A 27,733-nucleotide genomic window follows, 5' to 3' on the forward strand; every position below is an offset into this window, starting at 1 on the left:
TTTTGACAACCACATCTTAGTACCATGATGACGTCTACCCATACTGATATATTTGAAAACGATGAGATTGAGTCCTCCTTTCAAATACATTTGTTTTGAAGTATAATAAATACATCAGTAGGTAGAGAACAAGAATGTAATGTGTAGAACCTGAAATGAATACATAGACATAACTAAATACAGAAATGGCCATTTCTAACTATACATGCACCCACCTTTCCTATCTGGTTTTGTACATCTTTTAACTAATCTGATGGAATCTTTGGCAAATTGCTTGGCTGGGTCAACTAATTGCATAACCTGATCCATGTCTATAATAAAGAAAATAAGTATGCATACAAATTTAATTTGTAATATGCAAACAGATGCTCAAATGTCATTTTAAAATTTATGTGAAAACTCTACTCCTTTATCTCAATTTACATTAAACAGTGGATTATTTGTGAATTAAGGTATAACCCACCATTAATTTAATTAGTTATCCCTAACCTAAGGTACCTGTATATATTACATGTACATGTACAATGTACATGTGTCTAAAATTTTAAAAAGTTCAAAAGCATATCCACAAATATTGAACAAACAAGAAAAGTGTTTTTAATAATTTGATATGGTTATTCAGTTATTTGATTTGCTTCATCTGCACAAACATCATTTTCTTTGGACAGTAATAAAAATTAACCATACGTTCCACTTAAAAACTGATAAGACAAAATATCACATTGGTTATCTTTCTTTGTAAATCTTGATTATTTACATTACACAAAGTATTTAGCAAGAGACTTAAACATAATGTGGTAAGTTCAGATATATTTCTAAAGACTAAAAATCTATTGTTCGTGTAAGTAAAAACGTATTACTAACATATGTGAGAACAAATTGTTGTATACCTGATGAAATATTAGGCTATCGAAGAATTGACACGTCATAAAACATACAAATTTTTAGACCCTTAATATTCGTTATGATACTAAATTACAAAATTAATATTTCAAAATAATAACAATTTCAAATCAAATATGAGTACAGTCTTTTACCTGTGTCTTTAAGCTCCTGTGTCTGTTAAATTATAATTAATAAAATGCACGGTTCAAACGACGACTCAAACAGGAAGTTGCTGGCGATTGAAAAGACTTGCCCCGGAGATAAAAATATCGTTGTTTGGGATTGGATGGAATTTATAACTGGGAGCTTCTAAAATAAATATTGAGTACCGAACTACATTTAAGAATACTGTGTTTTGTAAAGTACTATACAAATCATTGATAATAAAGGTAAAATAATACATATGAACCTTAAATATTTGCAGATATTCAGTAAATAAGAAGCAAATATCACACAATTCAGAAAGAGCAAGGGCGAATTTCCCCGGAATTAAGTTTTTCAAGGATTTAGACTATACGACTATATGATTTTTCATTTCTTATGTTAATTATCAATTATTATATGGTGACTTTCCCTTGTGTGTTATAGTAGTCTCAGCACCATCTTATGGTGTTTATATATCTCAACGTGTTCGATTCGATCATCTATGTAACAACGTAGCTTTTTTTTTTTCACGAATGGAATTTAGTACTTATTACCTCCAATGCTCCATTTAACATACAGTGGGTGGCCCATATTCGCCATGGACACATTTTCAGTGCCGATTTGCTATTTTTTTCTGTAAAATGTTATAATACAATGTGTTATATTATATGTCCCTGGTATTACACCAGGCAAGTCTCGATATCCATGATATCACAAACTAGTCAAATTTTATCATCGCAACTGACAAGGACATCGGGTAATAATCTTTACAAAACACATAAATGTCGGCTTTCACTTCAAAAGCTAACACAACTTTAAAACAGACTTATTTTTTAAATAATGTATATGTTGTGTACAAGTTGTAATGTTGTACAAATTTTAATTTGTACAGATATTTTGTCACAAGTTATCAGTCTTTTATGAACTGCTTAACACAAATGGATGATTCAAGCACACAATCTTTTGTTTCGCATATTTCTTTCTTATTTTTACTATTAAATGATACAATACTGAGCATTGATACAAAAAAAAATTTTGTAAGACCACAAAAAGACTTTTTATCATGTTTATTGATATGAATATGGTATCAGGAGTAAAATGAAATTTAAATTTAAACCATTCAGGTATCCTCATTTCCAGTTGGATGACAAGTAGAATAGCACTAAATGTTAGGTTGATGTGTAAAGCAAAATTATATTCGGGTGAAATTTGATCCGGAGGAAAAAATGTCACAGTAGTTGTTGTTATTTTTTTATCCGGAGGAAAATATTTCCCTGGGATATTTTTTCCTTTGCCGTGAAATTCTATCTTGGTAGTTAACTTATTGAATAGTTATTAGAAAAAACTTATCCTTTAAAAATACTATGAAATAATAATAGTGTATTTGAAATAAAGCGAAATTGTTAAAAAAAAAATGTATTATAATGGGAAATAATTTCACAAATTATCCTTGAAAAAAATAAATAAGGTAAGTGAAATACATGTAAAAGTGAGTTGTTTTCAGATCTCAGTACAAATATAAATTTAAAAGTAAGGTAGAAATATAGTTGTATTAATTCTGTTAACACTAATAGAAGAATTTGATTATGATGATATTTTAAACTATATAAATAGTTTTGTCTGGGGACAGAGATGTAGTTGTTGATTATATGGAAATCAGATAAAGCATAGCATAACAATATATTGGAACAAAAGCATGTTTAACAGCTGGATAGTTTTTACCTGTGAAATGTTATCTGTCTTATTAAATAAGTTGTAAGTCATCTTTTTATATAAATGAATATATAAAAAATAAGATTCAAGGAAAAATTTCACTATAATATAGATTCAGAAATATATTATATTAATATCTTTAAAATTTAAATTGCTCATAATTACCTCCCTTAGATAAATTATGCAAATTTGGTCTACCTCTGTGAAACATTTTATAATTAGAGTCAGGTATATATTGATTGTGAGTAACTAACATAGTAGTTAATGGGACTTTATTTCACACGGTTCTGTGAAATATAGTACGGTAAATATATACCGGTACACACTATCCGCATAACACAGATAGATTTTCACTCCTCTGGAAAAAATCAACCTGTGAAATACCATGCCTGGAAAAAGAATTACTGGGACAAATTATCCTCAGGATAAAATATAACAGAGGAAGAAATAAACCGTTACAGATGTATATAAATTTGAATTTAAAACATTAAACTAGTACATTTTAAAAGATAAAACTGTATCAAGAAGGTATGTGTCAAAAAACTTATAACTTGTACAAAAACTTTGTACAAATTATAATTTGTACAAACTACACAAACTTACATCTTGTACACAACATATATTTATATAATAGTTCTTGAAAAACTGGTCATTGTCGTGATATATGGACTGCCCTCAGGACAGTGGTATTGACTAAGATAGTGATAATGACTGAGCCGAAGGCGAGGTCATTATCGCTGTCGCAGTCAATACCACTGTCCTACAGGCAGGGCAGTCCATGTATCACGATAATGACCAGTTTTTCAAGAACTATTATGTTTATTTCATTGAGAAACCATGTTTAGGAAAATTCTCATAAATTCAAAATGCCTGTACAGCGAACTCGAGTAGTTGTACGATTTCTATGACAAAGAGTGAAGACCAGTCGTAGTAATACTGCCATTCATTTTTGTGCAATTTTTCAGTATATAAATACTTAATCAAGTTATCTTTAATTTTATAATTAACGAAAACATATAATAAACAATTCAACAACTTAAATATAATATTAAAATTAGGAACATGTTTTATAAAAGGTACATCTCTTTAAACAGAGAAACCACGTCCCACCGGTCATTAACAGAGAAATTACACTCCAACTGTCATTATCAGACGAAAACCACGCCCCAACGGTCATTATCAGACGGAAACCACGCCCCACCGGTCATTATCATTTAAAAGTTCGTTAACGACCGGTTTTCTGGTCCGTTTTTTCTGTTAATGACCGATGGAATTTATTACTGAAGAATAATGAATGTCATGTGACCCCTTTTAATCCAATAAGAGAATCTTATTCTCAACCGATATGAAATAAATAACGTTTAACGTTAGATATTCATATTATGAAGACATTGTCTTTCAATCTCATTGTCATTTTGTTTAGTTTCTTTTGTAACCTATTCTGACATTGGTCTCCGACTTCTTTTAAACTGAGTTTTACTGTGCGTATTGTTGTGGTTTGTTTTTACATTGGCTTGAGGCATAGGGGAGGGTTGAGATCTAATAAAACATGTTTAACCCTGCCGCATTTTTGCGCCTGTCCAAAGTCAGGAGCCTCTGGCTTTTGTTAGTATTGTATAATTTTTAATTTTAGTTTGTTTTATATATTTCGGAGTTAAGTATGACGTCCATTATCACTGAACTAGTATACATTTCTGTTTAGGGTCTAGATGAAGCACGCCTCCGGGTGCGGGATTTTCTCGCTGCATTCAGGACCCATTGGTGGCCTTCGGCTGTTATCTGCTCTTTGGTCGGGTTGTTTTTCTCTTTGAAACAATTCCAATTTCCATTCACAATTCTTACTTTCAAAGAAATATCGTAGAATTGATCAGTTTTGTGAAGTGTATAACAATAATTTGATTTTCTCACACTCTTGTATGGGCTACAACTTAACAAGTTTTCGTCCTGATATGTATGTAATGTTTGTCACTGAACGTTAAACACGATCCGTCTATCCATCCATGTAATGTTATTTCATTGATGTCAATGGTAAACTAATTATAAAAAGCTTCCACCCCAAAGCTAAAAAAACAAAAGCATTTCTTCTATGTTTGAAAACATTTGGAAAATGTTGTAAAAATATCGCAGAAAATATCCATGACCATTGATTGGTTCTAAACGCAGAATTTAAGGAATGTGTAGCGTCAGAGCACTAGTGTCAGCAGAGTGCTTGTCACAGTCAGGGCACCAGTGCCAAGCCAGATTGACGAAAGATGTATCTAGCAATCCAAGGCTTCATTGAGTTGCGTAAAAAGAAGATACTTAATTGTTCTTTCTTACCATGACAAGTGACGATTCGAAAACATTGACGATCCCTAAGAGTGGGTCTAAATTTTACTTATAGTCAACCTTGATCGAGGAAAATTAGGTCTTATAATATATTCCTCCTTTTCCCTTTCGCACCCTCATAAAAAATATGAATTACAGATCAAAATCTGATGTACGCAATCCATTGTATTGCAATGGTAATCAGAACAGCAATCCAACATTTGCTGTACATGATAGCAAAACAATTATTTGGAATGTCAATAGAGAGCTCAGATCCTAGTATTGTATCTGTTTAATAATTGGGTGACCATAACTATTCATTATTTTAATATAGTTTTAAATTCTTCATTTTAATAAGACGTTAAAAAGCGCATCAGAGATAAACACCCTCGCCCCCTCCTGCATGAGTCGCATTGTATTTCTCTTTTTGCTTATCTATTGGAAACTGGAAATGATAGTGAAAATAAAACAAGAGATGCTCAACTTGAACACCGGTAAAGTCAACTAGGAAGGTATTGTAATCGTTTTGTTATACAAACTACTCAAACGTGTCACTCAGTTCCAAATACATGCTCACTCAATGAGTTAAGCTATTATTCTTTCATCTATGATGTGGCAACATTATTATATGTCTCTATAGGAACATGTGAACAGAGAGAATTTATTTCAAAATAATTTATTTACAATACTATATATCAAATGTATATCAATAACTGTTTGGAGGTAAGCAAACTGTTTTATGTTTTTTTCTGTCTTTCTTCTGACAGATTCTGCTACAATATTTGGAAACTTTGCAAGCACCGCACACCTTCAAAGACGGGTCACTTGTATTGCAGTTCCAGCAATTATTAAACACACTTTCAGAAATATCGTCGACTTCTGCTTTGTACTTTGAAAACACATATTGAATCATTAATCTGAAATACTGATCCAGTTGAATTTTATTCTTGGAGAGAGCAAGGGCTTTATCAGAGTTGGACAACAACCATTTAAATAGAGAAACGTCGTGGTCGTCAATGCCGTGCTGTTTTGTCACGTGGTCTCCCATGTACAGGCTGTCCGTATCTTGAACAGATTTTTGGGTATATTTCCCGAATCGCTTTGTTTTGATGAATATGGGCTGTGGTATATCCTCGACAGAAGTATTATCAACAATATTACCTTCGATGTTTAACCAAACATGAGGTAGAAGAATTCCATCCGGATCTATGACACCGTTCGGTTGATGAACTCCATAAACTATTGTAGATTTTACTCCTACTGCTTCTAGACAACGATTAAGAACAAGATTAACTATTGCACATGCATTCGTTACGCGCAGTGTCCCTTGCATATGGAAACTTGTTTTTAAAATGTCATTGATTTTTTCTGCATTCTTCACAATGTGTGGTACTCCAAATGGAAAGTCTGCAAAATTCATTTTCAACAAATGTATACCTCTGAAATAAAAAAAATATATTATGAGGCGATAATATTGCATATATTGAAGAAAAATGAGATTATTAGAAAAAACTTATTGACACCAATTTTAACTCCCTCAGGCAAAGCTGATGAATTTTTTTATTCGTTTGAGGTCCCTATATAGATCATATAACTCATAGCGTATTCACATACTTGGATTTGAAATGTTTGGGTTATAATTTTCCAAGAATTGTGCGTCGGGTGCACCAGACATATTCAGAATTAACTAGATAATGAAATGCTGAGGTAATGACAGCGCAAATCTCGTTATTTGAAATAGTAAATTAAAATACCATAATACCATCTGAAGCTTCTAGAGGATACCTCTGGATAGTACCAAACTACTAACAGTCAAATTAAAACCTGACACATGTATTTCATTGACCACAAGCTATCCGTAAGCAAGGACTGATTTTTATCATTCAAACCATGGAAGTATTATATTGACAGGAACTACAACGATTAATTAGCATTTATTTATAACCCGGGTAGCCCTGTAGAAAAGATATGGAAACTGTCTAATTAGTACGCTGTCGTTAATTTCTTTTGTGACTATCTGCGATGCCGCAGTCATAAATTGACCAGAGATACTTCTTATCAATCACGTGGTTTTAATCGAAACAGCTAAAAAATACAATATTACCTGTCCGAAAACACCTTTACTTATTTCAATCGCGTCGGTAGACCTTTATTCGTGAACAACTTATTTAAACAAATCGACTGGTCCATAAAAAATGAAAATCGGCCCAGAATTATTTTTTCTACAACGATTTGAAATAGTGAGTGACATTATTTTATTAGTTTGTGGGTGAAGTTTAAAACGCGATTAAGGTGTGTTCCGGTTACCGCCGGTTAACAATAAATATATTTGATAAATATTAAAACTGTGAAGTTTAGAGTAATATATATGGTTAATTTACTGGATAGTCCTGGAAAGTAGAAATTTCCAGTTTATAATACGAAAATAAATCGAGCAAGTACCAATCAACAAAATACAGCAGAAGAAACTACGTTATACAAATGTATAGATATTTATATAATAAATTTCTGTCCCCTAAAATATGTTATCACTATCCGACCAAATGAAACCGTACAAATGATACTGGTAAATATTATTGAACAGTCGCACAAGAATTTGTACAATGTCTGTCACTATACAAATACTTAAGTCGCAGTACTAAAAAAAAATCAACACATCGGGGTTCAGCAGAACATTCGTATATACCAACCAATGATCTTACCCTACATTTATTTAAAATCTCTTTGATCTTTTGATTTTATCAGAACGATCATTTACAATCTTCTTAAATATGCAGGAAATGTGTGCCACTCAATGGAGTAAACCGTGAGTAGTTATTATATAATCACAACTTGCGATATATATTACATATAGTGCAATTTCTACCGAAAAAATAAATCAATAAAAATGGGGCATTTATTCAATAAATTTGGTGCACATTTCCATCGTCAACGTGTTTTCTATAGAATTAAATAAATGATGACTCGCATTAATCCATCAATCATTCAATCGGCACAGTTAGGTAACGGAATCTGCCGAAGTTTGCCGATTGCTGTTTCCTAATAAATTTATCACAACTTTCGATTTCTTCGTTTATTTCCGTAATCCCGAAATCAACCGAGAATGACAATATTGTAGGGCACCACACGCTGCTATGTAAATAACGTGCCATGTTTCAGGCTAATTAACATGTCATTAAATTGGGCGCGGCATCGCAGATGAAACGTTTGAAGTCGGGTCGTAGTAGTTCCTGTCAATAATATACTTCCATGTTCAAACTTATTTAACTTGAAAACGAGTTCATGGACCCCTCTTTTTTTAAATGACATTTGGTGTGATTACGTAAGAAGATTATGTGTGCCAATTTTCATGAAAACGTCAGTAGTGCAATTTTTTTTTTAATTTGATAAATATACAGCGAAAAATATGTTTATTTTTTTACATTCGTGAACATTTGATAAATTTGAGTTATTTGAAAAACAAATTACACAAATTTGAAGGATATTTATATAAACAGAATTTACAAATACTTTAGCGAAAAACAGCTTGTGTTTATCTTTTAAAACAAAACAAAAAGTTATGTATTTCTGTCGAAAGGAAAAATACGTCCATAAATAAAAATTTTGAGCATCTATATAAAATTTCGACTTCATTTTAAATTTACTCAAAAAGTAGCACATGAAGATACATTTTTTATTACATATTTGATTTAATGAAGCAAAAAATAGTATTTATGCAAATTGTCAGCAAAATTTCAATATGGGATCAAAACTGTATCGTATGGCCTTAAGTAGTCAAAATCAGACTCAGAATAATTGCAAGAAATACAACATATAAAAGGGATTTATGAATTAGTTATGTACATCCAGAGACATATGTCTCTGGTACATCCTTGGTCAATAAAAAAACGAACAACATTGAAATTAAGAAATGTTGCAAGGCATTGATTTGTTTTTGTTTGTGTTTGCGTCCGAGTTGGTTCGCATGATTTGATCAGGTGGCATGAAATAAAATAACAACACTACCAGTAATTATGTTTTATGGTCGGGTGTAACGGATATGTTAACTTGTACCGTGACTGCACAGTTTTCAGTTTGGTGATTCTATTTACACTTCTCCTGTTTTACATAAACATATTTCAGTAAGAAAATCTTTTGCGAAAATTAGGCCGAAATTGGACATATGTTTGACTTATATCATTATTTGTTTAAATAAAAAAAAAACATTTTAAGTGTATGTCAATTTGTAACTAATTTGAATAAGCATTTTCAAGAATTTCGGATGATTTTGATTGTTTAAAAATTATGTATCATGTTTTTTGTCTGTTTTTTTCTTCTTTTTGGTTTATAAGAAAGTTGTTATTGTGTGTGCATGTGTATGTGTATTTTACTACCTATGACCTAGTAAGATCTTGAAAATTTGATCTGATCTGAGACTTCTATAACACATATAACATGTGTTATAGTAGTCTCAGATCTGATGAAGTATTATATGCCTCACGGGAATAACAGATTATTAATGATTTTTTTTTGGTCAGAATTATATATTTTGTTGGCTTACCTGGATTCGTACGTTTTCCTGTTCTATTCTTCGAGGGTTTAGATCAAGGACAAGTGTTTAGATTGACCAGTACTTAATAGATTGCTCGCTTAATTTGGTACGTACTGAAACCCGGACCGGACCGGACTCCGGACCCGGACTTTGGTATGAAACCCGGACCCGGACCCGGACCGGACGTAAAAATTATGAATTTTCTTAGAATCACCTTTTCTTTTTTTAATCAGGAGAAGGAAGATAATTTTTTGAGAACTGTAACACAGTACATTATAATAATGATAAGATAATCAAAGTTTGCTCTTACTCTTGTATAGTCTAGAAGAGAAGACAAACATGCAAGTTAGCCTTGCAATGATTCTGTATCTTCAATTTACAGTTGTGCAATTACTTTTAAAAAAAAATCATACATACAGTGTGAATGTTTACAAATGACTTTAAAAAACATGGAAATATTTTTTTTATAAATTATAGGGAGAAAGTGGATTTTCTTAGAATTATTTTTTCCGGTTTTTATTAAAATTATTCAGAAGGAAGTTAATTTTGGCAGAAATAAACAAGATGCATTACATGTATAATAATTATGAAAAATAATTAAACCTGTATAACCGGCCCCATATACTGATATATACCGTGACAGTAGTTTATATGGACAGCAGTGACGCGATGCATGAACACGCATTACGTAATTGTGTACTATATGTGTTTTAAAGTCCGACAGGAAATCACTAGAATACCTGGTCATGTCACCTCACAATAACTCTGGCAATAATTCCGTTAGTCATACTGATAATCAAATTAGGGAAGGACCGAATCATAACAAATGTATTACATAAAAGTGTTATGAACAAAATGATATCGTGAAAACTGTTGAACTATGAAATTATTTTAAAAAAATAATCTTATTTATAATCCCATACATGTATTTGAATCATAAACTTAAAAAAAAACCAGTTTAAAAACGACTGACTATAGTTGGCAGTAGTCCTTTTGTGACAGTTAATGTTTTTCAAGGGTATCATTTGCGCCATTTTTTCTTTCAAATATATCAATTGCGCCAATATTTGGAAATTATTTGCACCAGTTTACTCAAGTTGTGATACATTTGTATCATACATAATAACGGTAGACAAATATTTGATGATAGTGCGTTGGTTTCACCATCCGTAAGTGCTAAAATCCCATCTACCGAAAGACGTATGTCAGACGCTACGCACGGTATTGGTGCCACTTAGCGTTACACGACGTTCCTAATAAAACGACAATTTTGACGTTGTTCCACGGAAAGTTTCAAAGGTTGACCTTATATTCTACTCATGTGAAATGCCGCTTAAAGTACAGAGATTTTCGAAGTTGCTTCTTTATATGGTTTTATTTTTTCAAGCCGGTGCAAATACAAAATTCCATTTAATTTGAACAAAATTTTAAATACATGAACAATTTTTAATTTTTGCGAAGAATTATAGATGCAATAATAACACAAAATAACAATTTGATGTCTTGTTATATGATTGAAATATATAAAAAGAAGATGTGGTATGATTGCCAATGAGACAACTCTCTACAAGAGACCAAAATGACACAGAAATTAACAACTATAGGTCACTCTACGGCCTTCAAAAGCAAAGCAAAAGCATAGTCTGATATGAAAGGCCCCGAAATGACAACGTAAAACAATTCAGACGAGAAAACTAACTGCCTAATTTTTGTAAAAGAAATGAACGAAAGAGTCTGTTTTGTACATATTTTTTGGCGTTTTTTATCTTCAAATTGTTTTAAAACATTAAAACTTAAGTTAGTATGATGCTATGAGTGAAACAAATGCAGAACAAATCTGAGGCGAATCTCTTTACTCTTAGGACGAGCGTGCTTACAACATATCACATTGGCTGTCTTTGCTTATAACCTTAAGCAGTGACTTATACTTACATTATAATGCATATTATTCATTTTAACGTATAAGTAAGACCACAATCTTAACATCAACCACGATTTTATGGAAAACGTTAAAAATATAATATTTTCAAAAATCTCTAACGAAAAGCTTTATAGAATGAAATAACAATCGTTTCTACCAGACTTTTCACGTGTACCTTTTCTGATATATAGTCTCATCTGTCTGAAAGTTTCAAAGCCATTGTCCCCGAAGAATTCCAAATATATTCCTTTTCTCTATGTTAGATATGTTTATTGACTGTACAATCGCTTGCACATCTACTGCACAATCACTTGGAGCTTTCATACACAATCGATTGACCCAAGTTTTATTAAAAACATAGAATATGCATTTCATTGGTTGTTCCTTGTCTGTCCTATAATATTCATCTATGGTGTTTGAAATGAAAATTAATTTATTACACACAGGTGTAGAAAACTTCAAGCTAGTGTGGGGTCATGTCAGGTCACAGGCCGGACTCACCTGTTCAAGATTGTGTATTGCATGGTTGATTGCTGCTTTAGTGTCTTTTATTGATCATTCCGATCATAGTCAAATAACTACAGAAATAGAGAAATAAATGAAGAAAAAAGAAAAAGGAAAAATGGAAATACAATCTTTCAATTAATCACTTAATACAGTATATGTATATATAACTCGTATACTCCCAGTCCGGGGTTATTTCAGGTCACGGTCCGGACTCGCCTAGTATTATTTCGTTGCTTCTTGGATAAATTTCTTTTGTTAATTTTTCGATGACAATTTGATAAGATAAAAGTTGAATGAATAAAAATGAATAAGTTCGTCTCATTAAATAATGTGTTAAGTTTTATATCTCTCTCGATGTCTATAGTTTGCGAATACACCTAGTCCGGGGTTACTTCAGGTCACCATCCGGACTCGCCTATTACATTACATTTTTTCGTTAAATGTCGGATAAATATCTTATAACTTTCTTATGTATTACATGCTTGACCAAATGTCCCGTCAATATACTTTACGACAATAAACAGTTTACATACAGTTAGTCGTCGTAATGCAATACACGCAGGCATAGTAAACTTCAAGCTAGTCCGAGGTCATGTCAGGTCACAGTCCGGACTCACCTGTTCAAGAATGTGTATTACATTGTTGAACGCCCTTAAGTGTCGTTTGTTGATTTTTCCGATGACAATCGAATAACTAAAGAAATAGAGAAATGAATAAAGGAAATGTAAAAAGCAAAAAGGGGAAAAAAATCTTTCAATTAAACAAATAATTTAGTATATTTATATACAATCCGTATACTCCTGGTCCGGGGTTATATCAGGTCACAGTCCGGACTCGCCTAATATTAATTTGTTGATTCTCGGGGAAACGTCTTTTATTAATGTTTCCGACGACAATCCAATAAGGGAAAAAGTTGAATGAATAAAAATGAATAAGTTCGTCTCATCAAATAATTTGTGAAGTTTTATATCTCTATCGATGTCTATAGTTTGCGAATACACCTAGTCCGGGGTTACTTCAGGTCACCATCCGGACTCGCCTATTACATTTAATGTTTTCGTTAAATGTCGGATACATATCTTATAACTTTCTTATGTATTACATGCTTGATCAAATGTCCCATCAATATACTTTACGACAATAAACAGTTTACATACAGTTAGTCGTCGTAATGCAATACACGCAGGTATAGTAAACTTCAAGCTAGTCCGGGGTCATGTCAGGTCACAGTCCGGACTCACTTGTTCAGGATTGTGTATTACATTGTTGAACGCCGCTTAAGTGTCGTTTATTGATTTTTCCGATGACAATCGAATAACTAAAGAAATAGAGAAATGAATAAAGGAAATGTAAAAAGCAAAAAGGGGAAAAAAATCTTTCAATTAAACAAATAATTTAGTATATTTATATACAATCCGTATACTCCTGGTCCGGGGTTATATCAGGTCACAGTCCGGACTCGCCTAATATTAATTTGTTGATTCTCGGGGAAACGTCTTTTATTAATGTTTCCGACGACAATCCAATAAGGGAAAAAGTTGAATGAATAAAAATGAATAAGTTCGTCTCATCAAATAATTTGTGAAGTTTTATATCTCTATCGATGTCTATAGTTTGCGAATACACCTAGTCCGGGGTTACTTCAGGTCACCATCCGGACTCGCCTATTACATTTAATGTTTTCGTTAAATGTCGGATACATATCTTATAACTTTCTTATGTATTACATGCTTGATCAAATGTCCCATCAATATACTTTACGACAATAAACAGTTTACATACAGTTAGTCGTCGTAATGCAATACACGCAGGTATAGTAAACTTCAAGCTAGTCCGGGGTCATGTCAGGTCACAGTCCGGACTCACTTGTTCAGGATTGTGTATTACATTGTTGAACGCCGCTTAAGTGTCGTTTGTTGATTTTTCCGATGACAATCGAATAACTAAAGAAATAGAGAAATGAATAAAGGAAATGTAAAAAGCAAAAAGGGGTAAAAAATCTTTCAATTAAACAAATAATTTAGTATATTTATATACAATCCGTATACTCCTGGTCCGGGGTTATATCAGGTCACAGTCCGGACTCGCCTAATATTAATTTGTTGATTCTCGGGGAAACGTCTTTTATTAATGTTTCCGACGACAATCCAATAAGGGAAAAAGTTGAATGAATAAAAATGAATAAGTTCGTCTCATCAAATAATTTGTGAAGTTTTATATCTCTATCGATGTCTATAGTTTGCGAATACACCTAGTCCGGGGTTACTTCAGGTCACCATCCGGACTCGCCTATTACATTTAATGTTTTCGTTAAATGTCGGATACATATCTTATAACTTTCTTATGTATTACATGCTTGATCAAATGTCCCATCAATATACTTTACGACAATAAACAGTTTACATACAGTTAGTCGTCGTAATGCAATACACGCAGGTATAGTAAACTTCAAGCTAGTCCGAGGTCATGTCAGGTCACAGTCCGGACTCACTTGTTCAGGATTGTGTATTACATTGTTGAACGCCCTTAAGTGTCGTTTGTTGATTTTTCCGATGACAATCGAATAACTAAAGAAATAGAGAAATGAATAAAGGAAATGTAAAAAGCAAAAAGAGGTAAAAAATCTTTCAATTAAACAAATAATTTAGTATATTTATATACAATCCGTATACTCCTGGTCCAGGGTTATATCAGGTCACAGTCCGGACTCGCCTAATATTAATTTGTTGATTCTCGGGGAAACGTCTTTTATTAATGTTTCCGACGACAATCCAATAAGGGAAAAAGTTGAATGAATAAAAATGAATAAGTTCGTCTCATCAAATAATTTGTGAAGTTTTATATCTCTATCGATGTCTATAGTTTGCGAATACACCTAGTCCGGGGTTACTTCAGGTCACCATCCGGACTCGCCTATTACATTTAATGTTTTCGTTAAATGTCGGATACATATCTTATAACTTTCTTATGTATTACATGCTTGATCAAATGTCCCATCAATATACTTTACGACAATAAACAGTTTACATACAGTTAGTCGTCGTAATGCAATACACGCAGGTATAGTAAACTTCAAGCTAGTCCGGGGTCATGTCAGGTCACAGTCCGGACTCACTTGTTCAGGATTGTGTATTACATTGTTGAACGCCGCTTAAGTGTCGTTTATTGATTTTTCCGATGACAATCGAATAACTAAAGAAATAGAGAAATGAATAAAGGAAATGTAAAAAGCAAAAAGGGGAAAAAAATCTTTCAATTAAACAAATAATTTAGTATATTTATATACAATCCGTATACTCCTGGTCCGGGGTTATATCAGGTCACAGTCCGGACTCGCCTAATATTAATTTGTTGATTCTCGGGGAAACGTCTTTTATTAATGTTTCCGACGACAATCCAATAAGGGAAAAAGTTGAATGAATAAAAATGAATAAGTTCGTCTCATCAAATAATTTGTGAAGTTTTATATCTCTATCGATGTCTATAGTTTGCGAATACACCTAGTCCGGGGTTACTTCAGGTCACCATCCGGACTCGCCTATTACATTTAATGTTTTCGTTAAATGTCGGATACATATCTTATAACTTTCTTATGTATTACATGCTTGATCAAATGTCCCATCAATATACTTTACGACAATAAACAGTTTACATACAGTTAGTCGTCGTAATGCAATACACGCAGGTATAGTAAACTTCAAGCTAGTCCGGGGTCATGTCAGGTCACAGTCCGGACTCACTTGTTCAGGATTGTGTATTACATTGTTGAACGCCGCTTAAGTGTCGTTTATTGATTTTTCCGATGACAATCGAATAACTAAAGAAATAGAGAAATGAATAAAGGAAATGTAAAAAGCAAAAAGGGGTAAAAAATCTTTCAATTAAACAAATAATTTAGTATATTTATATACAATCCGTATACTCCTGGTCCGGGGTTATATCAGGTCACAGTCCGGACTCGCCTAATATTAATTTGTTGATTCTCGGGGAAACGTCTTTTATTAATGTTTCCGACGACAATCCAATAAGGGAAAAAGTTGAATGAATAAAAATGAATAAGTTCGTCTCATCAAATAATTTGTGAAGTTTTATATCTCTATCGATGTCTATAGTTTGCGAATACACCTAGTCCGGGGTTACTTCAGGTCACCATCCGGACTCGCCTATTACATTTAATGTTTTCGTTAAATGTCGGATACATATCTTATAACTTTCTTATGTATTACATGCTTGATCAAATGTCCCATCAATATACTTTACGACAATAAACAGTTTACATACAGTTAGTCGTCGTAATGCAATACACGCAGGTATAGTAAACTTCAAGCTAGTTCGGGGTCATGTCAGGTCACAGTCCGGACTCACTTGTTCAGGATTGTGTATTACATTGTTGAACGCCGCTTAAGTGTCGTTTATTGATTTTTCCGATGACAATCGAATAACTAAAGAAATAGAGAAATGAATAAAGGAAATGTAAAAAGCAAAAAGGGGTAAAAAATCTTTCAATTAAACAAATAATTTAGTATATTTATATACAATCCGTATACTCCTGGTCCGGGGTTATATCAGGTCACAGTCCGGACTCGCCTAATATTAATTTGTTGATTCTCGGGGAAACGTCTTTTATTAATGTTTCCGACGACAATCCAATAAGGGAAAAAGTTGAATGAATAAAAATGAATAAGTTCGTCTCATCAAATAATTTGTGAAGTTTTATATCTCTATCGATGTCTATAGTTTGCGAATACACCTAGTCCGGGGTTACTTCAGGTCACCATCCGGACTCGCCTATTACATTTAATGTTTTCGTTAAATGTCGGATACATATCTTATAACTTTCTTATGTATTACATGCTTGATCAAATGTCCCATCAATATACTTTACGACAATAAACAGTTTACATACAGTTAGTCGTCGTAATGCAATACACGCAGGTATAGTAAACTTCAAGCTAGTCCGGGGTCATGTCAGGTCACAGTCCGGACTCACTTGTTCAGGATTGTGTATTACATTGTTGAACGCCGCTTAAGTGTCGTTTATTGATTTTTCCGATGACAATCGAATAACTAAAGAAATAGAGAAATGAATAAAGGAAATGTAAAAAGCAAAAAGGGGAAAAAAATCTTTCAATTAAACAAATAATTTAGTATATTTATATACAATCCGTATACTCCTGGTCCGGGGTTATATCAGGTCACAGTCCGGACTCGCCTAATATTAATTTGTTGATTCTCGGGGAAACGTCTTTTATTAATGTTTCCGACGACAATCCAATAAGGGAAAAAGTTGAATGAATAAAAATGAATAAGTTCGTCTCATCAAATAATTTGTGAAGTTTTATATCTCTATCGATGTCTATAGTTTGCGAATACACCTAGTCCGGGGTTACTTCAGGTCACCATCCGGACTCGCCTATTACATTTAATGTTTTCGTTAAATGTCGGATACATATCTTATAACTTTCTTATGTATTACATGCTTTATCAAATGTCCCATCAATATACTTTACGACAATAAACAGTTTACATACAGTTAGTCGTCGTAATGCAATACACGCAGGTATAGTAAACTTCAAGCTAGTCCGGGGTCATGTCAGGTCACAGTCCGGACTCACTTGTTCAGGATTGTGTATTACATTGTTGAACGCCGCTTAAGTGTCGTTTATTGATTTTTCCGATGACAATCGAATAACTAAAGAAATAGAGAAATGAATAAAGGAAATGTAAAAAGCAAAAAGGGGAAAAAAATCTTTCAATTAAACAAATAATTTAGTATATTTATATACAATCCGTATACTCCTGGTCCGGGGTTATATCAGGTCACAGTCCGGACTCGCCTAATAGAGATGACCAGGATATTGACGAACGAACGTACGAAAGCGTAATTTGACGAATCGTACGAAGCGGGAGCGGTAGTTTATACATATTAATGAATTAATTTAACATAAAATCGTCGAAGTGAAAGAAATTGCATGGTTCTGCATATAGTTTAAAGAAATATTACTTGTGTTTAAGCTTACTCCAAACATTAATAATTTAATGTTTGCTACAATAGAAAACGGTGCACTCGATATTCAAGACTTTGCTACAAAATTTGAGGCAAAAGTGTTTTTAGGGGGTATAAACGGGCGAAAGCATATATATCAAAGTTTACCATTTTGATATAATTTATCTTTAGTTTTAAATCTTGTTTTCTTTTCCGAAATTTATCTATTTTCGGTGGCGTATGCCCCTAGACAAGCCAGATAAGGCTGATCATCAAATCAAAGAAATAAGTTCCTAAATTTTATTTTTTTAAATATTTTGCATGTCGTAAAAGGGGATGCTACAAAAATAGAGAATGAAGTTTATTACTAGTGTATTGATACTTTTGATAATCAAAGTGCAGTTGCATCTCTTATGGTTATTACATTTCCCGCTCATTTAATTAGTTTATTCATTATAACTGCAAATTTATACGAATATAAATGAGTTAACAGACTGCTATTATCCAATATACCACCTCATAGGAGGTGAATACTGGTGAGGGTCCAATCTTTGAGTGCTAAGGGATATAACCCTAGAAATATTGGATTAGATCATCCAACCCACGCACAAAGATGAACCTAAAGTACATTTCAACTGGCTGAGTATCACATTATGGCATAAAATTAATCAAAAAATCAGACAATATAAATAAAACATCATTTTGAAATGTTGGTTTAGACATTCTTGAGTCAATTGCATTGTGTGACATGTGTCCAACTGCCATGGCTTCATGTGAAAATCGACAATTTAGGACAAAGCTCTTTTTTCTATTATAGTAAACATGTAATTACCGGAAATTAACTTAAAGCTATTTTGGACCTATTTTTCTAAATCAATGGGTATATTACTAAACGAAATCCTTCCACATTTCAAACGTCAAAAATAATAACCTATAGACTTGAAAGGCTTTTTATTGGGAAGAACCGAAATACATCGTTTTCTCGCCGAAACTCAAAAGTGAAGACCTGTTACTTTGGGAAAATTGATGGACTGCAATATAATTCCTTCATGGAGGTGTGTAAACGAGGATCTACCGACCCACCAACTTTTACGTGTATCTGAAATCAATTTTAAGGAGTTTCGATGCTAAAGTTTATATTGGAAAGATTAAAATTCCAAAGTGCACTAACACTTATAAAATATTTTCCCAAGGTTACTGGTCTTTGGAACTTTGGAGTATCTGTGACAAGTTGCATACTATATACATTCAAACTTTTTAGTTCCAAAGGGACTCTAATAGATCCCAATGAACCCGAGCATCCTATCTACTTTGAAGTTTCATATCATTGTCAGGAGCTGTATAAAGTTAAGACAAAATACACATGCAGTGGGAAGGGAAAAACAGATACACAAACCGACAAACATACGGATTCCTATACTATATACACAAAACTTCGTTTGCATGGAGGGAAACTTAGTGCATAATTTCATTGAGGGGCCAGCTGAAGCCCACCTCCGAATGCAGGATTTCTCGCGGAATAGAGGACCTTTGGTGGCCTTCGGCTGTTATCTGCTCCTTGGTCGGGTTGTCTTTTTGACATATTCCCATTTCCATTCTGAATTTTATTAATAAATAATTTTTGCTGATTTTATTTTGTGACAGCGGTCCAGGTTTTTGCCTAATGGTGAAAGGAGAATATGTCTAGAAATTACAATAAGGCTTGCAATTTCAAGGGACCATTTTGATTATTTTTTGTATTGTTATTTTGTGATAATTTAAAGGAATTACAGCCGATTGCAATACACGCAGGTATAGTAAACTTCAAGCTAGTCCGGGGTCATGTTAGGTCACAGTCCGGACTCACTTGTTCAGGATTGTGTATTACATTGTTGAACGCCGCTTAAGTGTCGTTTATTGATTTTTCCGATGACAATCGAATAACTAAAGAAATAGAGAAATGAATAAAGGAAATGTAAAAAGCAAAAAGGGGAAAAAAATCTTTCAATTAAACAAATAATTTAGTATATTTATATACAATCATATGAGCAAATTCCATACCGGAAAGCAATAATGAAAGATAAACAAATGCATTACACATCAACAAACGACAACCACTAAATTGCAGGCTCCTGACTTGGGGCTAGGATGAAATTTGAAAAAAGGCAATGCAGGAGTTTTGAGTAAAAAAAAAAGGCAGGATGAGCAACTTGGCAAAAAAAAAAAAGAATTTAATTTGCTTTCATTGATAATAAAAAGATTTTATTAATTTCCATAAAACAATAACGACAAATGAATTATTATATATCTCTTCCTTACTTAACTTTACTCTTTTTTGTTCAATTTTGCGCTCGGAATGCTGATTTTTTTTTAATTTATATATATACTGTAACTTATTATATGACAGTAATCTTTAAAAAAAAACCGAAGTGGTAAAAAAAACCACAGTCCGGGTCCGGCATTCAGTCCGGGTCCGGCGGCCAGTCCGGGTCCGGGTCCGGGTTTCATACCAAAGTCCGGGTCCGGAGTCCGGTCCGGTCCGGGTTTCAGTGCGTACCGCTTAATTTGGGAAGACCACAAATTACTAACCGACGGTCACGGTGGTGATTCAACAATCATACCGCCAAAACCATGTCATGGCCAGTGGATAATAACCACGTGACATTCAAATATATATCAGAACTTATTACTTCATTTTGTTTAAAACAATTATTGGCATTCTCTGAGACTATTAAAATACTAATTAGTCACAGGCATCTGAAGGATTTGTATAGTTACTTAATTACTATACAAATCCTCGGCATTCAATTTCTATACTTCACCAGAGACATATAATACCAAGGATTTGTATAGTGACTATACACATGTGTGTATATATGTCTCTGACTATACAAATCCTTGATAATACATAAAAAATTATATTATATGTCTCTGACTTCACTAATTATAACAGGAACATATAGATTTACTGTTCCCAGATTATAATAATAACTAATGATCATTATTTTAGAAGTTACAAAATCCCTTGTTCCACAAACAGATTAAGAATATTCTTGTTCAGATTTCGTAATTTGGAATTTGACAGCTAATAAAATGTTGCGTAATATTTGTTCGGAGTCAAGTGCTTATTTTGGGTAAAAGTGAACGATAGGATTTTCCCTATAACCTCGTTTTCATCTGTCAACACACAGTTCAAGAAATGGTTGCATCAACATTTGGGTTATGTAAGTTTCATTATAGGTGTTATAGAGCATCTGTAACCTATCGTATTCAATTATTTGTGACAGTTGTTTACTGTATTCTTAAGAAAGGTAGGCCGGACTGTCTACAATTCCGGTCAGTGTGGAAAAAGCGGCTCTTGGCCTATAACACATTTCCTTATAATTTAGACATTCTCTGGTTTTATAATCTATTATCTAGCTTATGCAACCGCTTAAAGTAAGTTAATAATATCAGCTAACATTATACATTCTAATTTTTCAATTGTGCTACACCTCTGCAATATCATAAAATTCATAAATAGTGAAATAGGTTAATCAGTTAATTCAAGGCCATATATACATGTATAGTGTATCTGTATCTGTATCTGTATTTCCCACTTGTGTAATTAGGATGGGTACGTCACAGATTCCTTTCGGCTATTATGTGACGGGTTGGTCTGCGCACAATTAGTCGCGCTTACTGAGGAGTGCTGATTTAAACTCCTCGGTAGTAGTGGCGCACACTACTGAGTCTTCCAGATGGTTCCAGTTTATTGCAGTGCGCACAAAAGTAGAGTTCTTGTATTGTTCTGTCTTACTGGTTGGAACTATGACCGCACGTTTGTTGTTGCGGACTTGGTGGTCTATAATGTTTTTTGTTACAAAGTTATTATATGTTGTTGCTTTGATTTGTCTCTTTGGTCTATGAAATTGGATTAAATCGTCGGGAGGAAGCGCTGGTATCTTCCCCTCAACCACTTTGAAAAAGAAGATCAGTCGTTGTTGTTGGCGTCTTGATTGTAATGACGGGAGTTGAAGTTCTTTTAGCATTTTTGTCATACATCCTTCCTCTCTTGATTTGTAGTCTTTGGTAATGAATCTAGCACCTCTCTTTTGTATGGATTCTAGTTTGTCAATGTCTTTTTGGGTATATGGGTCCCAAATAATTGATCCATACTCCATTATTGATCGTATGAGAGCTATATATGCTGTTTTACGGCATTCCATAGGACAGTGTTGTAGGTTCCTTCTAAGGAAGCCTAGGGTAGAACTGGCTTTGTTACACGTATTTGTTATTTGTTCTTTCCATTTAAGATCTTCTTGTATTTGGAGTCCTAGGTATGGGTTGGATGACACTTGTTCAAGCGTGTGGTTGTTAAGGTTGTAAAAACGCTGACTTTTACTTTTCAGGCTAAGCATATAACATTTTTTGGCGTTGAAGCGCATACCCCAGTCGTCGGCCCATTTTTCTAGTGATTTGAGATCCTCTTGTAGTTTGTTATGGTCATTTTGGTTTTTGATTTCCCGGTAGAGCAAACAGTCATCTGCAAATAGTCGTACTGATGAGTTTACTGCATCTGGGAGATCATTTATATGACACAGGAAGAGGATGGGTCCTAGTACCGTTCCTTGGGGGACTCCGGATTCAACTGAAGCATTTCTTGAGTTTTCTCCATCAAGTTGTACTCGCATTTTTCTTTCGGTTAGGAATGAAGTTAGCCATTTGTGGATATTTCCTCTAATTCTAATTGGTCTATTTTGTGCAAGAGTCTATCATGAGGTACTGTGTCGAACGCTTTTGAAAAATCCAGAATCGCAATATCTACTTGGTTTCCTTTATCGTAGGATTGTAGCATATCATGGATTGTAATGGCAAGTTGGGTCTCACAGGAATATCCAGATCTAAAGCCGTGGTTTAGTGATGTTAATACATTATGCTTTTCCAGATGTTTAAGTATATGACGGCATATGATGTGCTCAAAAAGTTTACATGGTACTGATGTCAATGAGACTGGCCTGTAGTTTTCGGCCGCGTGTCAGTCTCCTTTCTTAAATATGCTAGAGATGTTTGCATTTCTCCAATCCTCTGGTAGTGTACCACTGTCTAGTGAGAGCTGGAATATGAGTGTTATTATTGGTGCCAGATGTTCGGCGCATTGTTTTAGTACTCTGTTTGGTATGTTGTCAGGACCAGATGCTTTGGATGGGTTTACTCTTTGTAGCAGCTTTTTTACTCCTTCTGATCTGATGGTAATTTGATGTATGGAGTCTTTTACCCTGATGTTTGTTTTGGGTAGTGTTTTAGTTGTTCCTTTTGTGAAGACAGACACAAATTGCTCCAGTAGAATTTGCGCCTTCTCCTTACTGTCGTTTATGAGCTGTCCATGTTTCTTTAGTGGTGCAACCCCTATATTGTCCTGTTTCCTTGACTTAACATACTTCCAGAAAGGTTTTGTGTTGTTCTTATTCATTCCTTCAATTATAGCGTTGTTAATATAATTGTTTTCTGCTTTCCTAATTTCTCTTTTGCATGTTTTTTGGAAATGGCAGTAGTTTGTCCATGATTTTGTTCTTTTGGCCTGGTTATACAAGTTTTGTTTTTTCTTCAGCATCTTTTTGATCTTTTGTGTTATCCATGGTAGTCTGTTGTTGGACTTGACTATTTTTGATGGTATGTTTTTACGATATATATCTTCTTTATTTTATTTATAGTGTGTATAATAATTTTTAGTCCCATGCAGGTAAACATTTATACACATGTAAGGTGTACATGGATTATATAGGACACCAAGCTTCATCTGGTTATATCATACCATGTGACAAATCTGTTGTGTTACTGATACATAATACCCATCACCTAAAAGTCTGATTCATCTCTGTTATTAATTTTGAATTAATTTACAGGAATCTTTTGCCACGAAGTGCCTCGTTGTTTATAGTTGTGACACAGTTATTTAAGACAGGACCACCAACAGCTAGCTTCTTTTCTATGGGAGAAATGTCATCAAAGATCCAGATGCCTCAGAAGGATGAAGCCCTTGCAGGTAAAACCACCTACATGTGCAGTTATATATACAAAAAAATATAAGTATTAATTTTTCATTATAATAGGTTTCCTAGTCCAATTGTTATTTGTCTGTCCCTATCATACGAAAAAACTGATTTTGCTCTACACAGGAAAATTTTGATCACATTCTCATGAAATTCGGGTGAAATGAAATGTAATAGGATTTTAATTCACTCGAACAAAATTTGTCTGACTGACTACTTAAATTAGGCCTTGAATCAACATACTATATACATGTATACAGTTTACCAGCTAATGTTTTAGTGTAACTAGTTGTCTTCAAGTTCAACTGTAATCATACAGTAATAGCTAGTCTTGTTGAAAAGTTTCAAGAAAAAAAACCCCACTTATTAATGGTAAAGATAGAATATCTATTGTTTGTGCTATATATAATGACAGTGTACTATTTATGCAACATCATTGTGTAGCAATATGTTTTAAATGAATGAACAGTAAACTTTTCTGTTTTGTGTTATAGCAAGAAATAAGGTATAGTGATCTCATTTCCCTATTCATTTTCAAAAAGCATATTTTACGATATATATCTTCTTTATTTTATTTAAAAATTGTCTCAGCTTGGTGACTTATCATTTTTATAATATTTTTTGAAAATATCACTGTGAAAATGAAATTTTTACATTTTTTTATACCCTCAGGGCTCAAACCTTTTTTTAAGTAAGAAAAAAATAGTTATCAATTAAAATCCATGCCTCCACACAAAAGATGAATGGTTTTGTTGAAGTACATTATGGAAATCTGAAAGCTTACCCTGTATACATGGTGTATTTTGATGAAATTTTCTTTTTAAGGCAGACCAGAGAAAATGGCAGTATCTCCCAAACATGCAGTTAATGGTAACACTATCAAAGAACCATTCCCTGAAGGCATGGAAATGGCAATGTTTGGTAAGTACAGTAAAGTACATGTATTACAGACAATGTAAAACTTCCATGATAAGTTCTTCGGTTATAAATGGGTATGGGTGTTAAGCAACAGTGCTTTTTTCTCAAACATGTTTTTGTTTCACTAATTGTAAGAATAGAACTACAAGTAAGGTCATTATTTATAAAAATTATGCCCACAATGGATTAAAGTTATTGAAAAAAAGCAGAACCCTATTTTTATTAAAATGACCTATCAGGTCATAATATGAAAATTAAGAAATAACTATATAGTACGAGGTTTGCATTAGAAAAATTACATGATGAATAATCAAACCATTTAAGACAGATATGTTGATACATTTGAATTAGGTTGACAGTAAACAGTGTGACCAATTGGAAAAGAATGCATATCATAATGCTGAAAATAAAAAGTTTTTAATTCTATTTTTAGGATTGGGATGTTTCTGGGGAGCTGAAAGAAAGTTTTGGAAACACAATGGAGTATTTTCTACTATGGTTTGTGTTTATGATTAGCAATTGTTAAAAAAAGATTCAATCATTGTTAATGTCATAAATTTTTGTTTTGATGTAACACTACATGTATTATGTGTTGTGATGTTCCCTGTCAAAGAATGGCAAATTTCAGTCACTATGGTCATTATAACAGATTGTCTCTTTTATATAAAAATAAGTTGATGTGGTCTGATTTCACGCGAGAAACCCTTTTTTCAAGAGTGCAATTGACGTGGATGTAAGCATCAAAAGGTCACTTTAGTGACTATATCATGTATACTGCCACGTTTTCACCCCTTACAAAACATTGTTCAAACTTATTTCCAAAGCAGACATTTTTAAAATTTGTTTAGTTTTCCCCTTCTCACACAATGACAATATATATGTGTGGTTCATAGAAGTGTTTCTAGTTTCTCATTTTTTATATAGATTAGACTCTTAGTTTTCCTGTTTAACACTATTCATTTTGGGGGCCTGTTGTAGCTTTCTGTTTGGTGTAAGCCAAGGCTCGTGTTGAAGGCTGTTCTTTGACGTATAATTGTTTACTTTTTACACACTGTGATTTAGATAAAGGATGTTTTATTGGCACTCATACCACATCTTCTTATCTTTAATGACATTTGAAACTGAAATAAAAAGGTTGAATTCTTTAGGAATTCTCAAATGCCACTTTGAGAGATAGGTTTGATTAAGCTATGTGTTTTTTGTTTTCAGGTAGGATATTCTGGTGGATTTACACCTAACCCTACATATAAAGAAGTTTGTTCAGGTGGAACAGGCCATAATGAAGTAGTCAGACTTGTGTTTGATCCCAAGAAAACATCTTATGCAGACATTTTAAAGGTATTTGGTATAGAACATTTTCCTCAAAATTAAACTACCATTGCTTGTACTTTAAAAAGTCATCACTTTACCAATGTGGTAAACAAAAAGCTATGATACAGTCACACCTGCTTAAAAAGATCACCTGTATTCAGCAGAAATTGTTTTCAAAGACCATTAATTCGTCAACTTCTAATGAATATTATTGTTCCAAACCAATTGCATTAAAACATGTTTTCTTGCTTTTATTTCATTATGGGTACCAATTGTCTTAATAATACACATACTTAACAGAGCCTGGTTTTTTTTAAAAGCCTGACTGAATTCAGTCCAAAAAGGAACTTCGTCAGAGGCAGAATGGTGGATTAATGTTTGCACCCTATTTATATAGATATGGTAACCGGCGGTTCAGAGTCAATAAATGTATACCTCATTGAACATACACTTCATGGTTCATCTATATCCACATAATCCACGGAAATTAGAATCCAACGTAGAATAATGAATCTGCAGTAACTCTAAAAATTTTGCTAGAACATTGTAAATCTAGGTTGCGGAGATTGAACATATTGATTACTGAGTCTCTAACATTTTAAAATCAATACAGGTACCATAATTATTTTCTTCTGTTTCAGTTATTTTGGGAAAGTCACAACCCAACACATGGAATGAGACAAGGAAATGATGTTGGCACCCAGTATAGATCAGGAATCTATTACTACGGGGAACAGCAAGAACAGGAAGCTAAGGAATCTCGTACAGCCTATCAAAAACTGTTAACAGAAAAAGGCCATGATAAAATAACAACTGAAATATTACCTGCTGAAGAGTTTTACTACGCTGAGGACTATCATCAACAATATTTACATAAAAATCCAAACGGATATTGTGGACTAGGGGGCACTGGTGTTTCATGTCCTATAGGTCTGTTTGCAAAAAAGTCAAATGCCAAAGAAGAATTGTGATTTAAGTCTTTTTCTCCAAAGAATTTACATTCATATCATAGTTATTATTTCATGATTAATTAACTATAATATTATCATAATAAAAAGATGAGTAGTACCATTAAATTCACTACTACAAAAAACGTCCCAGAATATATTTTCACACAATAGCAATACCAATATTTTGAATTGTTTGTACATGTATAATGCAGATTAATATGAACATAAAAGCAAACTGAACATTTTAAAAAATCAATGGATTTTGATGTACCATCTGCTTATTTATGACATTTTATTTTTAGTTGCATTGTTAATTCAGGTACTAATCTTTTTGGGGTATTTTTTATCAGTGTTCAGATTTTGTAATTGATTTGGATTGTAATTTTAGTGTATGTTCTTTGTGATTGCATACTATCTATCAGTGATAGAAAAATATGTATGAGTACTGAAGAAAACTATTTGTTTTTACATTTTCTGTATTTTGTTATTTACTGCGTATTAAACAGGCATTAATTTATTCGTAAAATAAAACAAATCAAAACATCTATA

At 33.1% G+C, this 27,733-nt stretch overlaps 1 protein-coding gene across 3 annotated transcripts; it reads left to right on the plus strand.

Moving 5' to 3' along the window:
- Positions 1 to 753: 753 nt before the first annotated feature.
- On the plus strand, positions 754 to 27,733 carry LOC139511409 (peptide methionine sulfoxide reductase MsrA 2-like). Of its 3 annotated transcripts, none has more exons than XM_071298113.1 (6): positions 754 to 797; positions 23,859 to 23,998; positions 24,831 to 24,926; positions 25,357 to 25,421; positions 26,133 to 26,261; positions 26,876 to 27,733. In XM_071298113.1, exons 1-6 carry the CDS (start codon positions 793 to 795, stop codon positions 27,203 to 27,205), a joined length of 765 nt encoding a protein of 254 aa, XP_071154214.1. In that variant the 5' UTR covers positions 754 to 792; the 3' UTR covers positions 27,206 to 27,733. The 3 variants fall into 3 exon arrangements, with proteins under 3 accessions (XP_071154214.1, XP_071154215.1, XP_071154216.1); XM_071298114.1 differs by lacking the exon at positions 754 to 797 and adding an exon at positions 5,989 to 6,234; XM_071298115.1 differs by lacking the exon at positions 754 to 797 and adding an exon at positions 21,086 to 21,197.

Source organism: Mytilus edulis, chromosome 2, assembly GCF_963676685.1.
Source record: "Mytilus edulis chromosome 2, xbMytEdul2.2, whole genome shotgun sequence".
NCBI classification, from domain to species: domain Eukaryota; kingdom Metazoa; phylum Mollusca; class Bivalvia; order Mytilida; family Mytilidae; genus Mytilus; species Mytilus edulis.

What these genes read in the sequence shown, in the direction of transcription:
- LOC139511409 (XM_071298113.1), top strand. An exon ending in CATGGAAATGGCAATGTTTG is followed by an intron (nt 24,927 to 25,356) that starts GTAAGTACAGTA and finishes TTCTATTTTTAG; the next exon opens with GATTGGGATGTTTCTGGGGA. An exon ending in CTTATGCAGACATTTTAAAG is followed by an intron (nt 26,262 to 26,875) that starts GTATTTGGTATA and finishes CTTCTGTTTCAG; the next exon opens with TTATTTTGGGAAAGTCACAA.